Raw genomic sequence first — 15,176 nt, 5'->3', positions numbered from 1 at the left:
AATGACTTATTAACAGCTACAATCAGCCTACCAAGTCCAACGTCTCACGCCAACCGCACGACCATAGTTACCCAAGCTGCGCCCTTGGTTTTTGCAGAAACAAAAGAACCACAGCGAAAGGCATTTACGCGACTTGCATAGTTTATGAGAGAGCAATGCACTTTTTGCAGGCTATCCAGCAACCAGAGATTAGAGGTGGCCATGTCGCACAGTAAGGATTCAGTCGACTGCAATGGTTCACCACAAATGATTTCAGCTAGGCCGGGATGGCTCTCAGACCTCTCAGGTGGCTCTCGGGTGCAACTAATTCTAACAGCTCGAAATGTATGCGCCATGCCTCACGAATAGCATGTCGTATGCCCACCAGATGTAGCTATTGCAAAGGGAGGCCTCCATGACCTGCAACCATCGCAAAGATGACGTTAGTCAGTGGCTACATTCGCACGTGTTCAGAATTTCCTCACAGCCTGCCCCTGCACATGAAAGTACATTTCTCATTCAGGGGCGTTATACATTCTTCCGGCTTCGCGCTCTCGTCACTGTAGAGGCGTGCTGAGATTTCCTATGCAAAGAGTTCTGTGATCAAGTCCCGATCTCAAGTAACATCATCCTTTAACGAGTAGATCAGCGTCCGTGGCACTGAAGACAAGAAATTCGCAAGCGGACAGGATGATGCCACGCAGAATGGCAGTCACGTTAACGGCGCTGAAAATTCACCTGCGAACCGCAATGAGCAATGTGCGTTCCACCGATTAGTGAACACAAAACGATAACCACATGATAAGAAAATTAAAACAGTTTCATGCAAGGAAACGTTTAGCCAAACGACTTAGTTCAGCGCCACTGCATGGCTTTAGACATATGGGCACTCAAAAGCACAAGAGAATCAAGTCCTCATACAGGGCGCACTTCAGGATTTAAGAGGAAGTGCGCTACCACGGTAAAAGACCTAAATCTGCATTCGTTACAACGTCGAGCATAGAGCAGTAAAGTAGAAAAGCAAAATTACTCCGAAATTCTGAAGCTTCCGCGAGCGACCGCGACGTAGATGAGAATTACACAATGTCGTTCTTCGCTAATGAGCTTTTGGAAGAAAAAAAACAGGCACGTGCGGAACAAATCAAACGAGAAATCCGAATTGAAAGCAGAGCACAAAACAAAGCACGGCCGGTTCATAAAGAGGGGAGGGGAGTAGTTTGTCGGGAAGGTGGAAGAAAAGCTACTCTTTCTTTCTCGTCTTCCTGTCCTTATTCCCAGCGGCATCGCTCTTGTGGCCTTTGCTCTTGGCAGGGGCCTTGGCCGCGTCGGCCTGCTGCGCCACATACTTTGTGCTGACCGCGCGGATCTTCGGGTCAGCATCTGGACCGTCGCGCAGTTGGTCATCCCGCACGCCACTCTTCGTGTCGGGCTCCGTAGCACTAGGACGCTTGTTGACCTGCCTGTTGCTTTTTGCCAACTCGGGGTCAGCCGAAGCTGCAGTACCCTCGGTTCTGGGCACGCCGGCCAAAGACTCTGTGTCCGACACAGCAGGAAGCTGCTTGGATCTGGTCCCGCTGCCCTTTGGCTCAGTGTCAGCAACGCCAGTCTGTTTAGTCTTTGGGTCACTGCCGCTGCTCTTCGAAGAGACGCTTAGGCGCGTGCTCTTGGGCTTGTCGCTCTTCGGTTCGGCTTTTCCAGACCCGCCGTTCTTTGGCTCGGCGGCAGTCATACCGGTTTGCTTGGTCTTCGAGCCACCGCTGCTCTTCGATACGACACTCTGGCGCCTGCTTCTAGGCATGCCGGTGCTCAGCTCGGCGTTAAATACACTGGCCCGCCTGGTGTTCGAGCCACCGCTGCTCTTCGACACGACACTCTGGCGCCTGCTTCTAGGCATGTCGGTGCTGGTGCTCAGCTCGGTGCCAAATACGCTCGGCCGCCTGGTCTTCGAGCCGCCGCTGCTCTTCGACACGACACTCTGGCGCCTGTTTATAGGCTTGTCGGTCCTCAGCTTGTCATCCGCCTGGTAAGCAGGAGTCTTCATAGGATCCTGGGCCTCTTTCGGATTGGCGTCCAACGCCATCGGCGCCTTCTTGGCTCTAGGTCCTTCACCTCCTGCGATGGAACGCTTGGATTTCTCCGAAGTGGGCTCGGCCTCGAGTTCCGACACCGGCGTGGTAGGGGTAGTAGGGGCACTAGGCACTACACCCTTTCCCGATGGCTCGAGCGATGGAGCAGCCAGGTTGCTCCTCTGCTGACCGATGACCACATCACTGCGAGATGGTTCCCGCTGCTCGCGTGCATTGCCGCTGGAACCCGCTGCGATCGTGCCACCACTTACAAGAAGCGGGCTATCAACAGCAGGCATGATTCCAGTAGACGCGCCCGATATTTCCCAGAAGCAGCCCCAGACATCTTTGTTCGGTTCCAAGAGTCCCGAGCGGAACGCATATGCGGCTAGCATCGAGACTCCGATGTGGGTGCACATGCTGATCAGCATGCACATTGTCCGGAAAGGGAACTGCTGTCCGCGTTGGTTGTCGTATTGAGGGAGCCGCAAAAGGACCGGTATGCCCATCTCTGGCTCTCCGCACAGGGCGCGCACCACGAAGCCCACAAAGAAGCCTGGGGAGACAGCGGATGAAAAGAGGTGTCATCAGTGCCCAAGTAAACGCCAAAGGTCATCAGCGAGCGGTGGACTGCACTAATAGCAACAGTCTGATGAAGCTGGCATGACATCTTTGCGGAGCGCCGGCGCTGCTATTTCGGCAGTCTTCGCTGGTACTGCGCACTTGATTATACATCATGCACCACATGTTTAAATAAGCCTGTATCAAAGGTCTCCTTTCAGCACCATGTTGCAGCACACTCTCGCCCTCAGTCGCTGCTTAAGTAAGCATAAATGCGCGAGCTAATGACAAATTAGGGCTGCCAGTTATATGGCTCAACAAGATGCCCCTAGCAAGAACAACGAAAAGTTATTGGGCTGCATACACTGACGGACAAATGAAGCAACACGAAGACATCTAGTCAAGAGGAAAAAATAGAGGCGATAAATAAATTGGATTGATGCGGAGAAAATGGGACAACATTCGTTTTTTCGACTCCGCTTATAAGGTTGTGAGAAACAGATTAAAAGCTTTGAAACCTCTTTATTATTCTGCGTATTGTGCATTCTTATCTCTCTAGGTGATTCTAACTACGTAGAAACTGTGGCATCTTCTGTGGCATCTTTAATTATTCTGAGTCATTCTTAAGCGTCTTTATTTTTTCAATTCAACTTAAATTCTAATTACACTCCTGTTAAGATTCTATGTCAGTTTAATTCTATTCCATTTCCATTTTCGATTATGACTCTATTTTTATTTTTGCTGAGTCATTCCTAGCCCGCCCTGTTCCTCGTCTCCCCTAGTAGCGGTGGGCTATTTTCCTTCCTCCACCTTCCGACCATGGCAGGTAGAAGGAGGAAAGAGGCAAATCCCCCTAAACTCCACCTGTCACGACTGGAAGGTGCAGGCTTCGGATAGGTGCCGATGTCAGACAATTTCCGCCTTCATGGCACTCATAATACTCTCGCATTAAAATGAGCTCCAGTCATTGAGTGACACAGGCGCGTGCAGCAGACTCTAAATCAGGCAAAGGAAGAGAAGCCACACTGACCGAAGACGGCGCCGTAAGTGTTGCTCCAGTCTCGTAGGAAGAACAGCACGACGAACTGCGGGAAGAGGAGCACATACACGAGGTCCGAGGACAGCGTCCACAGCGCGAACACCGACTGCACATTCAGCGCCATGATCATTGCCAGCAGGCCAATCCCCCAGATGGCGCCGCGAAGCACACGGCACACCTCCTCTTGGGACGCCTGCAGGACCGTCGTCAGACGCAGGCCAGATTTAAAGAATTGCTTCGGAAAGTTCAACAGCGAGAGAAGAAAGCCACTGGGGCACGTCCATTTCTGGATGTACCCGCGGAGTTCCCACTGGTATGCGTGTAGCTCCACGGGTCTGTAAAGTCAAGGTTAATATGCAAATCGTTTTCGCTAATGAAAATACGAACTGTGCATTATTTACCCGGCACGCGCTAGGGGCGGTCGCTTTCCCAGACAGGGGCAGTTAGCGTGACAGAAAACATCCGGTTATGACTTTACTGGCTGTGTTGCTGGAATACGGCCGTCACTCAATCGTCTACTCAATGTGGGGTCAAGAATCCGAGCCCGAGGCAGGAGAAAGCTTGTACCCATTTTATCGCCGGTGGGTTCCTGGCGGCACTGGGGATCGAACCCCGACTTCCCGAATACGAGGCGGATGCTCAACGACTAGGCAACCGTTGCGACCTGGACTAGTTGGCTCTTTCAGCCATCACGGATGCAAACCACAGCGCCTGCAGACGAACAAAGACGTGTGTGCCTTTTAGGGCAGTGCGCGTGTCGTTCTTTACTTTGTGCCTTCGTCCGCAAGCGCCGGGGATTTCATGATAGTGACTTCACTTCCGTTGACTCCCGGAGTGGCGTGCACCGCGCTAGAATCCAAAACTACTGGACCATCTGCAGTTGGGTCTGCCGCTTACCAGGCTAGTCAGCCGGGCCGCACACCAAGTGTGGGAGGCGCAGTAGGGGCCCTGTGTTATCGCCGTTGATCTTCATTTGCCTCCAACCACTGACCATACAACTGCACCGTCGCGCTTCTGCTAGTCTGAGGTTCGTTCGCCACGATGACAGCGAAGAGGAGCCGCCAAGAGAGGGACGAGGAGCAACGGGGTTGCAGATATGAACGTCACTTCGAGCTTCTGCGCTAATTTGGCTTTTTTAGTGCTAAACCCCTACTTCACAAGCAAAGCTGAAGAACCCGGGATATGTGTGGTCTCAACCTTTGACGTTTGGTATTGACCTTTGACCTTGATCTTTCATGCAGTTGCGAGGCGGGGTTGCCTCAAGTGCTTTAGCACGTCCTACTCGGTTTAACTACCTTATTAAAACCCTACCATTTTTTTTCCTTTTTGAACACAAAAATCAGGTGCGGGTTTGAATTAGGGGCGCGTTAGAGGCGAGTAATTACGGTACGCACAGTGATTGCCCGTAACACCTAATCTGGACCATACCCGGGAAACCACCTTCGTTTCTGGCTAATAAATGTGGTCATTTTTAACAGCTTGCGCACTTCAAACAGTACAAGCTCAATGGCCGCTAAGGGAGTCCTTTTCGTTGGGATCAGGCGCCGCTCAAGGCCAGATTTTTTTATTCCCGATAAGTAGCAAGAATCACTTATACCAATACTGCAAAGCACTGCCCATCATATAACAGCAGGCAAATCTCAAATTGATTACTCAGCAGTGCTCATCAAATGATAGTCGGAAAATCGTAGATCTATAAACAGAACGTTCAGTTGGGCGAGTTGGTATATATGCATCTTTTGTAAAACAACGCGAACAACGACGGACCAGAACAAGAAGGACACGGGACGAGCGCTGACTCTCAACTAAGGTTTTATAAGCACCAGGTGTTGCTAATATAAAACCTTAGTTGAGAGTCAGCGCTCGTCCCGTGTCCTTTTTGTTCTTGTCCGTCGTTGTTCGCGCTGTTTTATAAAAGATGCGTAAATCTCTACTTAGAACTCCCTATGAAGCGACCATGGGCAGATCGAAAATCGGTGGCGTAACTGAGCTCTGTCATGCGGACCAGCCTGCAAGGCAGAGGAGCGCACGCACCGCGGGCTTGAGCAGTCGCTGGTAGACATTCCGCGTGATGAGCGACGAAGAGCTGAGCATGGACGAGTCGACGGACGACATGACGGCCGCCGTGATAGCCAGCTGGCCGGAGATAGACACCAGGCTGGGCGTCAAGTAGCGCACGGCGTACGGCATTACGAGCCTGCGCTGAGATGCCTCCAGGTCGTACGGACCTGGGTAGCCAGCCGCCGTGAAGTCTGCGGAAAGGCAGCGCCGACAAGGGATACCATTGCTTGACGTATGGCTGTTGAAAATGACCGACGTTCGAAAGCATATTAAGACCCAAACTCATTCGATGCTCAGTGACAGTAGAAGTTTGTTGGTGAGACATTCTTGAGCTAAACCGTGGAGACGCTGACTTAGTTGAAAGATGCCCTCCTGGAAAGCGACTTATCCTATCGCTTTACCTGTCGCGTCAATTGTGAGAAAAACCTCATTAACGTGCACGGGCTTCATTTCTCAGTCCCAGAACAAAAAAGAAAAGGTATGCGAGGATGCTGCCAATATTTCAGAATGCCGAATCAACCCAGTCGCAACGTTCAACCAACGAAAGGGTTTCAAATCAACATACTTCTAAATTTGTTGACGGACCGTCTTTGCCAAATGTAACCGGGCAATGATGGTTTGTTTCATAGCAACATAGCGAAGTGCTTATGGCAGGCCTTAAGCTCTGAATGTGTGTGAAATAAGGCGAACCCTTTTCCTCACGTCCTGACGCCTTTAGAGCTTTAGGGGTGCCGGAAATGTCTCACTATATGGTTGACAAGCAAAAAAACTATTTGCTTGGTTACTTTTGGCCAACGGGGTACATACATGCTGCTCACACCGTAATGTGTAAAGTGGCATAAAATACTGAAGCCCTGGGAACTCACGGAATGTGTTTAACTGTGTGCTCTCTGCAAGCACGTCAGCAACATTAGATACAATTTATTTTTATTTTTATGGCATCCTGGCTTCTGGCCACCAGACTGAATAATTTTCGATTTATAACGTCACGCAACATTTTGAGTACAAACATCATGCTAGGAAATACCAATATAAACGAAACATTCAGCTGGTCGGATGAAAATCTATCACGTCCTTGAGAGAGGCTTCTGCCGAGTGACATCTACACTCAATATTGATAAATTCAAAATAACAGAAAAACAAAACTACAAAAGAACTGGCATGGCTTTCTTATATATATAGGACAAGACTAGGATACCATAACGTTAGTAAATGAAAAATAAATTACATTAATTTTCGGCTCTTTTTCTTTCGCGGAACTACTAAAAAAAGCCAGAGAAAGTACAAAGCGCCAACGATGAAGCGAGAATTCGAGAGCTCCGCATGTCGCGTGCACTGCTCCACTATCAGGGCATGGCCATCAGTGTTTATATGTACACTATGTAAAACATTAGGTCCGCCGTCATTAAGCATTGGGTACAGTGTGGTTCACCCGCCCTCAATTAGCATTCGGTCCAGTGTGGTTAACCCTCATCAAGCACCGGGTCCAGTGTGGTTCGCCGTCATGCATAATTGTATGCATTGTGGGTCATCTCAAATATATGCTTTTCTTGGAGTTATTTACCGTTGACTCTTCCGGTTCACTCACATAACATTTGCTGCAGTTAATTTAAGCTAAGCCTATTCAGTTTCTGAGGCAGTACAATGCATTGACCACGAGTGAATCACGGCAAAAGAGGACACTCTCTTCGTTGGTCACAAACGCAGCATCAGCAAACGTACTGGCCCCTTTTCCTGCAGCGCCGATGATGACCGGTGGCAGGGCAAGAAACACGCATCCCACGGCGGATAAATACGACAGCATTTTAGCGCTGAAGGCGGAATCCGAGCTCAAGACGCGTTGAAAGTAGACCTGCGTGTCCAACAGGAAGCGGCATTTGCTTTGTGCAGACTGACAAGGGCGCAATACAATAAGTGGGCACTTGGCTCTTCAACTCAGCACTTGCTCTAAAGAACAAAAGACACCTGTTAAAGCCATTGTTTAGATTTCGCGAAGACAATAATGAACCCAGAAAGAACATTCAAACAAAAGTAGACTGCAGGCTCCAGTAAGTTTCGCCGGCAACCGTGCCTGTATAAGGCTGTGTAGCGCTCAGTTTTTATTTTTATTTTTATTTATGAAATACTGCGGACACTAAGTCCAAGCAGGGTGGGCGTACAAGTGAGCAAAATAAGAAAGAAATAACACTGGAAAATAGACAGAAATAGCACTAATTGTTTAGACCTCATGGGGCAATGGTTGGTTTATTTGATTCAAATCTATTATAGTTCGTGGGAAAAATGAAAACTTGTAGGTGTCTGTTTTGTCGAATATAGGGGTTAGAAAACTAGGGTGGTAATGTCGAGTTTGTCTGGCAGATAACGGCTTTAAGTATAATGAGGGAATCCAGACCAAATTTGTTCTCTAATAAAAGCGCCAGAAACTCTAACCTGAACTTTTTTCTTCGGAGTTCAAGTCGTTCAATTTGGTTAATTTCCATCAAAGTGGAGGGGGAGTCAGTCTTTGCATATTTATTAAAGATGAATCTAACAGCCTTTCTCTGTATTTGTTCCAAATTGGCTATGTTATGAGCCCATGAGTTTATGAGCCCAGCATTTATTTTCTTTGAATTTGCTTTATTTCTACCACACACGTACAGTCACTCAATTTTGCGATTTGCGAGAAACGTACTATATATGCCAGTAAACACTGCACAAAACTGTGGTAAGGAAGGCGAGAATAAAGCCACGATTTTGGGGCTTGACAGTTGCCATCATTATAACATGAAATAAGCAGCGGCATGCAGCATGGAAGCAGAAATGCAACCAACAGAATATCTTGTAGTGGCAGAAAAAAAGCAAAGAAAGAAAAGCAAGAAAAACTGGACTTTATCATATGTTTTGAAAAAGGATACTCAGACGCATCAAACGCTGTTGCACGAAGCGATCATACTGACAAAACGTTTTCTTTGTAATACACGAAAACTATCTGCAGTAAGCAATACTTTATTTATGTTTGTGGGAGACAAACGAATTATCTGCCTGCCGCAATTTGTGCAAGGTTTCGGTATGCGAACTAAATTTCTGGCTACCGAGTTGGGCGAAACGAACTGTTTTCCCTTAATTCTGCTAAATTGTTCAGTTTTGTGTGCATTTTATATATTTCTGATTTATTCATTGATCGATCGTTTTGATTGATTGATTGATCGATCGATCGATCGATTGATTGATTGATTGATTGATTGATTGATTGATTGATTGATTGATTGATTGATCGACCGATCGATCGATCGATTGATCGATTCCTGGGCCTTTGTCATCGTCGAAACGCAGCCCCTTGGCCTAGATCTAAACCCGCCATTTTATTCACAACAGCCGGAAGTCACGGCCATTACAGCCACTACGGCGAGTCTGCGCAAAGGGTGCCCACACGAAAGTAGCGCATACCTGCCAGGGGATACCGCCGAAGATGGTCATGAAAAGCTGATCGAAGATCTGGCTCACGTCTCTGTCTTCGATCACGCCCAGCCAGTCCTTCTTCGCGTCGCTAACCATCGCCGGAGTGCGGGTCGCCACAACGAAGGGCACACAGACCCACTGCGCGGAAACACCACCGCAAGCACCGCTCAGAGACGGAGGCCCATGGCGACAAGCTGTCGCATCTGTCGACGGATGTGAATAGTGACGCATACTCGGACTCAAGTGATCGCTGGTGGGTCGGTATGCGAGCAGCAGTTAAGACAACAGAAAAATCCCGAAGAAAGAATGCAATCCCCCAGAGCGGAAAACCAGTAAATCCGTTTTTAAAGCGACGTAGTGGACGCCTAACAAGGCAGAAACGTAGTCAAGAGCGTTAGACACTCGAGAAGATGTGACAAAGGGAGCTTTTCGTGAATGGCTTCTAACACCTATAGCTAAAGACAGTCGTAATTGGATATCGCGCTGAGATACCTTTGTTACGCAAAGGATTCAACTGGCTGATAGTGAAGATGGTGTATATGCTCAAGTCATCGCGTAATATGCGGCAAGACTGACGTCGAGAAATACGGCTAAAGAGTGCTTGACGAGTCTATTTTTGAAGAGTTGCACAGTTTCCACGCAACTGCTTCTACCGTTAAAAGCTCGAAAAATACGGGCAAAAGTTGCGCCAGTCCTTGTGTTTCTCCCACGTACGCGGTTCGTCTAATGTTTCGCGCACATCGATCATATGTATTATCACCATGCACCAACTAGGCCCAACAGATGTGCTATTGAAGAGTCGAGAAATCGAGGCGCTCACCAGGCCGAAGACAGTGCTTCCCAGCTGAAACACATCCGTGTACATCACAGAAGTGAGACCACCCACTGATGTGTAGAACACGATGACGAGGGTGGACGCGATTATAATGAAGGTTTTGTTGAGGTATGCGATTGTGCTCACCGTGTCGCCTGCAAGTAAGCAGTCGTCTTATAGTGTCAGCGCGCCGCCGCTCGTTGCAAGAACCGTGGAGGTGCCGCGGTGTCTTGAAAGATTAGTTGATTCGTGGATCACTATCTCGGTTCAGTTTAAACCGAAACGCAAAGCGAACCCCAGGGGGGCACACGACGTATCTCAGAAACTTGCATGCCAGCCGCAAACACTTCCAAAGACAGCGCGACTATTATCGTGGATGTAAATGCCGTCTGCGTCTTAATACATCGTGGCTGAAGACTTGCAGTTATAAGGATAATGCTACCCAGTGGTGCCTGAGCGTTCAGGTTAATTCATATACGCTGTAGAGCGGGTGCTTTTGAGACTTGGCCACCTCTGGTCATGCTTGGAATTTGTGTTCTTTGGAGAAGGTCCTCTAGTTGGGCGGGGTGGTGTACGGTACAGTATAGCTATCGCTGCTACGCCTTGCCGTTGGGGAATAGCGAAGACTCTCGAAACATTTTTTTTCGTGCGTTCTGTGGACAACATATAAACGTTTGCGAGTACACACAAAAACACTGGTGGCGCTCTGAGTATACCACATGCACATCTCGCGCTACCCACCCAGCGCGGACAGGTTAGAAGCTGTCCAGAAGACCTCGCCGCAGATGGCAGGCACGCAGAGCAGGACAGCGATCCAGGGGCCGTAGAACTGTTGGAACGGGTCCAGCATTGTCATCGCCCTGGTTGCGCGCATTCTGCCAGCGAAGAACAGCCCGCCTGGGTGGCAGCCGCACAAGGGTCATTCGTTCCCGATCAAGCAGGACTCAGCGTGAACGAAGGAAAGAGTGAACGCGCATTCCCGGCAGTGCTTTTGAGTACCACACTTGCGATACCCACTGAGACAGGTGGAGACAAAATATATCTTGTCATGCCGATTGTTTAGCCATTTTATGAGAAGAATGAATATTTTTGGCTCATGCTGATTCGTTTCGCGTCAGACCGAAATGAAGCATCTGTGCTAGAAGCGAGAAATAGACTTGCCATTTCTGCCGTACCCGTTATGTATCACACGCAGCGCGCTTAATACGAAGCGGAAAGTTAAGAAACACTTCCTGAGTGCGCGAGACAATATTGCCGTGCCGCTGCATAAGAACGCATGCGATTATTGAAACGCGAATAGCTTAATCAAGCTGCAGGGGAAACCCTTATACGTATACAGATGCGCCGTGGGGCAAGTATTACGCAACATTCTTTTTCCCGACTTCTTTCAGCATAGGGTGGATGATCTGGAAACTAAGCTTCTGAGACAAGAATACTCGATCTTTGTTGTTAAGTCTAGGTTAAATTTAGGAGCATAAAAACACAAAATACCCCCTCAAACAATATTGAACAAGAAATCATCCGTGACGGCCTACATCGATCGACGTTGGGTCGCAAGAATGCTGTCGGAGGTCTAAGTTTTTTTTATCTTTAGATATTCGGCACAGAGTGCCAGGTGGCACTCACCGATCACCAGGCTGAGCGCATAGCCGAACGGAGCCTGGCACCAGACGAGCCCGTCACTGAACACGGCTTCGGCCGACCCGTTGATGTAGCCGGCACCGACCCAGGTCGCTGCATCCGCGTATTGTACACTCGTTAAGATGGGCAAGAAAAATATCAAGAAGAATAATGACAGAGAGGTGCACCTCCTATACTTTCGCTGATATGCTGAGCATGAGCGCCACGCATCAAAAACTAAATTCCGACAGGCTACCTTAGGTCTTTGGCTGAACAATGCTAATGCTAAGCGCCGATCTTACACTACTTCCTTTACAAGGAGTGTACAAAGCAGAGCATATAAAATTAAAACCTCAATTGCTCAAAACTGAAGTGTAGAGCGAGACGTGATGCTTTTCTTAATTTTTTGTAACACCGCTTCAGTTCCTCCAGTTTTCCTGTCGTGTACGTTTCTTTTTTTTTGTCCCCGTATTTCGCGCCGTTTTCTTAGTGCATGAATCAAGAGTAGCAGCTGATTTCTAACATAGCATTACATTCTCCTGTCAGAACAGTTGATAAAGTCGCACACAGTGCCACGGATGGTTGCAAAGCACTTACTGTTGAACAATTTTTTGGTGGGTGCGCAAAGAAAAAACAACAGAAATTCAACAGAAGTTATGCACCGTATTTGTGTCGAGTTTCTGGGCACAGAAATTCTGTTGAGTCAGTGTTGTGTAAAGTCAACACAAGTTGAATTTCCATTGAATTTCTGATGGCTCAACACATGCCAAACATTGCGTCAACAGAAATTCAAAGCTCATTTTTATAAGGGGATGCACTTATGTGAATGATTGCTGGTAATTTGCATCGCTTCTATTAAACGAGCCCTGCACACGTGGCTGCACTTCACCGTGCTCCGCGCCTGCGCATCGCTTGTGTTATAACTTATAAACAAACCAGCAGTAGATGGTCCGAGTTATTGCAAGCTGTACTGACCGCGAGTCAAACAGTCGTGCACACACCTGTCATGGAAATGAAACCCAGCGAAAGTGGAAGGCCCCGGCTGGCGAGGAACAGGCGCAGCAGGTACTGCTTGCTCACCTCGGTCGTTTCCGGCCCCTTCTGGCTCCTTCATGAGGACATAGAGAAGCCAACCAAGTCGCAGTCATTGGGGGGACACTACTCATTGCTTGTCTTTTCACGGACTTTTCAGCGCTATCATACATTCTTCACGCGACGCCACCGCGAGTCTAGCGCGGAGAGATGCGAAAATATGCTCGCTACGCTGGATCTAGGCAGACCGCTTAGCCCATTGCTGAAAATATAAAAAATGACAACGTGGGGAACTCGACAGACAAAATTATGTACACGGACCCGGAGTTCAGAGGTCAGGGCTTTCGTATTTACGCAGCGTCTCCTCAGCTAAATTTGGAAAGAAACTTCACTAAGTGCTTTCTCTCAGGAGCACACCAATTCATATTTAGCACCCGCCAGTGGCGACGAATTTGTGCCATTGTTGAACTATATGCATGCAGACGTAGAAGAATAAGGGTGGCTATTTAAAGGGCATTGAAGATGGTGGGAATGGCATAAAAAATGTCCTCTGAGAAAGAAACGATTTCAGACTTTCACTTAAATTTAACGTCACAAATTTATCACACAGTGAAGAGGTAACGTAATGCACCCCCCCCCCCCCCCCCTTAGTTCGTGTACAGCACTGTATCGCTCTCTCTCTTCAGATGCTCCTGTATCATTTAACATACGCTTTCAGCAGGCCTCGTAAGATGGAGCAACCTGCCATCCGCGTCGCTAGCTGAACGAACAATGTCAAGGTTAACGAACAACTTTGATCAACTAATGTGACCTGAAACTCGTACATCAAGATTTCTTATGCGCAATAACCGTACGGAGCAAGTCCCGTTAGACATCAGGAAGGAAAACAACGTGAACACACCAGCCGCACTGTGAGGAAAGGAGAGATGGAAACAGAACGGTTAGCGGGCTATCTGCAACGTTATACGCCGCACCAACATCCAACTTCGCGAAAGTTCGCATTTACACCCTAAATCAGTGAATTTTTACATCCAACCTCCCAGCGTGTCGCTCCCATCTATTTGAACGTCGGCGCATGTCTCCCTGCCAGGAGGTGAGGCGGCTCACGCCGCAGATCGAGGTTTCGCAAGCCGTGCGACGGCCCTCGCTTTGAGCACCCGTTTCCCGCTAGACACGCGCTTCTCTCAGTTAAGGATCGTATGGTTACATGCCACGCAATCACTACTCACTTTGAGGCTCTTGGGTCTAAGTACCCCCTTACCACTAGCCCCTCACGACAAGAGGCCAAGATGGGGTTACTCCAAATTAACATGTACGCCAATCCTATTACATAATGCATCTCAGCCTTGCGACGTTTAGCGATATATGTAATTCTGGTCCCACAAAGAAAAAATAAATCAGATAATATGGGCTTGTCCAAAGCGCGCGACCGCGCGTTATATCATTAATGATGAAGAGCAGTGGGAGGCCGCGCTGCTCAGTGTGACCCTGGCTCCCGGGTCAAGATCATCGGCTGGGGAGAGGAGGCAGATGGGGCTCAGGGGCTCCTCTAATTCTGACCCCCTCGCGATGACTTCAGCCAGAATCCCCGCTTCCCGGTATAAGGAAGCCTTAGGTGAATGTCCCACTCACCCAACCCCCTTGAGATGAATCTCAATAAATTTTTAACACCACCGGAGCTGTGGAGAGGGGTAGCGGCGAATTAGCAGCCCAAGGAGCCGGTCTCCGACTCTGGAACTTTGGTGAAGTAGTAATCCATATTGACAGGCAGAGACATGACACAGTGTCCTGCAGGATGTCTTGCTGCCCGACAGATCTGCCTGAGTCTTCTCACGACAAAAGGGTAGCTCTGCCTGTGTTCCTAGGAAGCCAGGCGAGGGATTGGTAGGTGACCAGCTATAATGAGCCCGCTCCGAGTCTGGAGCGGCAGAGCGAAATCTGAGCTATGTGGCATGCGAGCGTGCGGCCGGGCTGACTTTGGCTACTGCTGCTATGTCCTGCACCCCTTCCTCTTGCGTCTCCATCATTTTATTCTTTTTGAGCTGTGGGTTGATTGAGTGTTTGCACTCCCTGCCGGCATGGACTGCGCCGAGAGCGGCCAACGTAAGGCCAAGACAACGGAGTCGGCAAAAAGCGGAGAGTGCGTACCCAGACTTGACCTGGTGGTCCGGCGGCGCCGCCTCGTCCTCGTCCTCACTGCGAGTCGCCCACACGCCTACGTAGACGACGATGCCGTAGTAGACGACGATGGCCGCGGTTCCCAGGATGTGCAGGAACAGGGTGTCGCTCTGAAGAGACGGCATCTTCTTCTGCACCGCTCGCGCCAGGGCACGAGCTCACGTGCTGCCACTGGCCACAGCCACGACATCTGTCGGTGCTTTCTATCTTGGAGAAATCGAAAAAAAAAATGCATTGCGTAGTGTTATGATTACCGGCATTTTAAAAATCCCTCATCTACTGTGGCTCCATGAGAAACGAAGTATTTGAATGCTCGTATTCCACAAGGAAAGATAGCGACAGACATTTCGACGTAAAGCTACGGTTCCCTGCGGTAAATGCGCTTCCT

At 48.9% G+C, this 15,176-nt stretch overlaps 1 protein-coding gene across 2 annotated transcripts; it reads right to left on the bottom strand.

Moving 5' to 3' along the window:
• Positions 1-1,147: 1,147 nt before the first annotated feature.
• LOC144136786 (uncharacterized) lies at positions 1,148-14,885 on the bottom strand. 2 transcript variants are annotated; one of them, XM_077669411.1, is made up of 8 exons: positions 14,759-14,885; positions 12,580-12,686; positions 11,585-11,692; positions 10,700-10,855; positions 9,965-10,113; positions 9,133-9,282; positions 7,429-7,558; positions 1,148-2,601 (listed from the first exon to the last, which is right to left on the bottom strand). In XM_077669411.1, exons 2-8 carry the CDS (start codon positions 12,584-12,586, stop codon positions 1,220-1,222), a joined length of 2,082 nt encoding a protein of 693 aa, XP_077525537.1. In that variant the 5' UTR covers positions 12,587-12,686; positions 14,759-14,885; the 3' UTR covers positions 1,148-1,219. The 2 variants fall into 2 exon arrangements, with proteins under 2 accessions (XP_077525537.1, XP_077525536.1); XM_077669410.1 differs by lacking the exons at positions 7,429-7,558; positions 9,133-9,282; positions 9,965-10,113; ... (2 more) ...; positions 12,580-12,686; positions 14,759-14,885 and adding exons at positions 3,637-3,838; positions 5,680-5,890.
• Positions 14,886-15,176: the final 291 nt, after the last annotated feature.

Source organism: Amblyomma americanum, chromosome 6 (genome assembly GCF_052857255.1).
Source record: "Amblyomma americanum isolate KBUSLIRL-KWMA chromosome 6, ASM5285725v1, whole genome shotgun sequence".
Lineage (NCBI taxonomy): Eukaryota > Metazoa > Arthropoda > Arachnida > Ixodida > Ixodidae > Amblyomma > Amblyomma americanum.
Note: the sequence above shows the minus strand (reverse complement) of the source record. Positions and strands in the feature narration are given on the sequence as shown.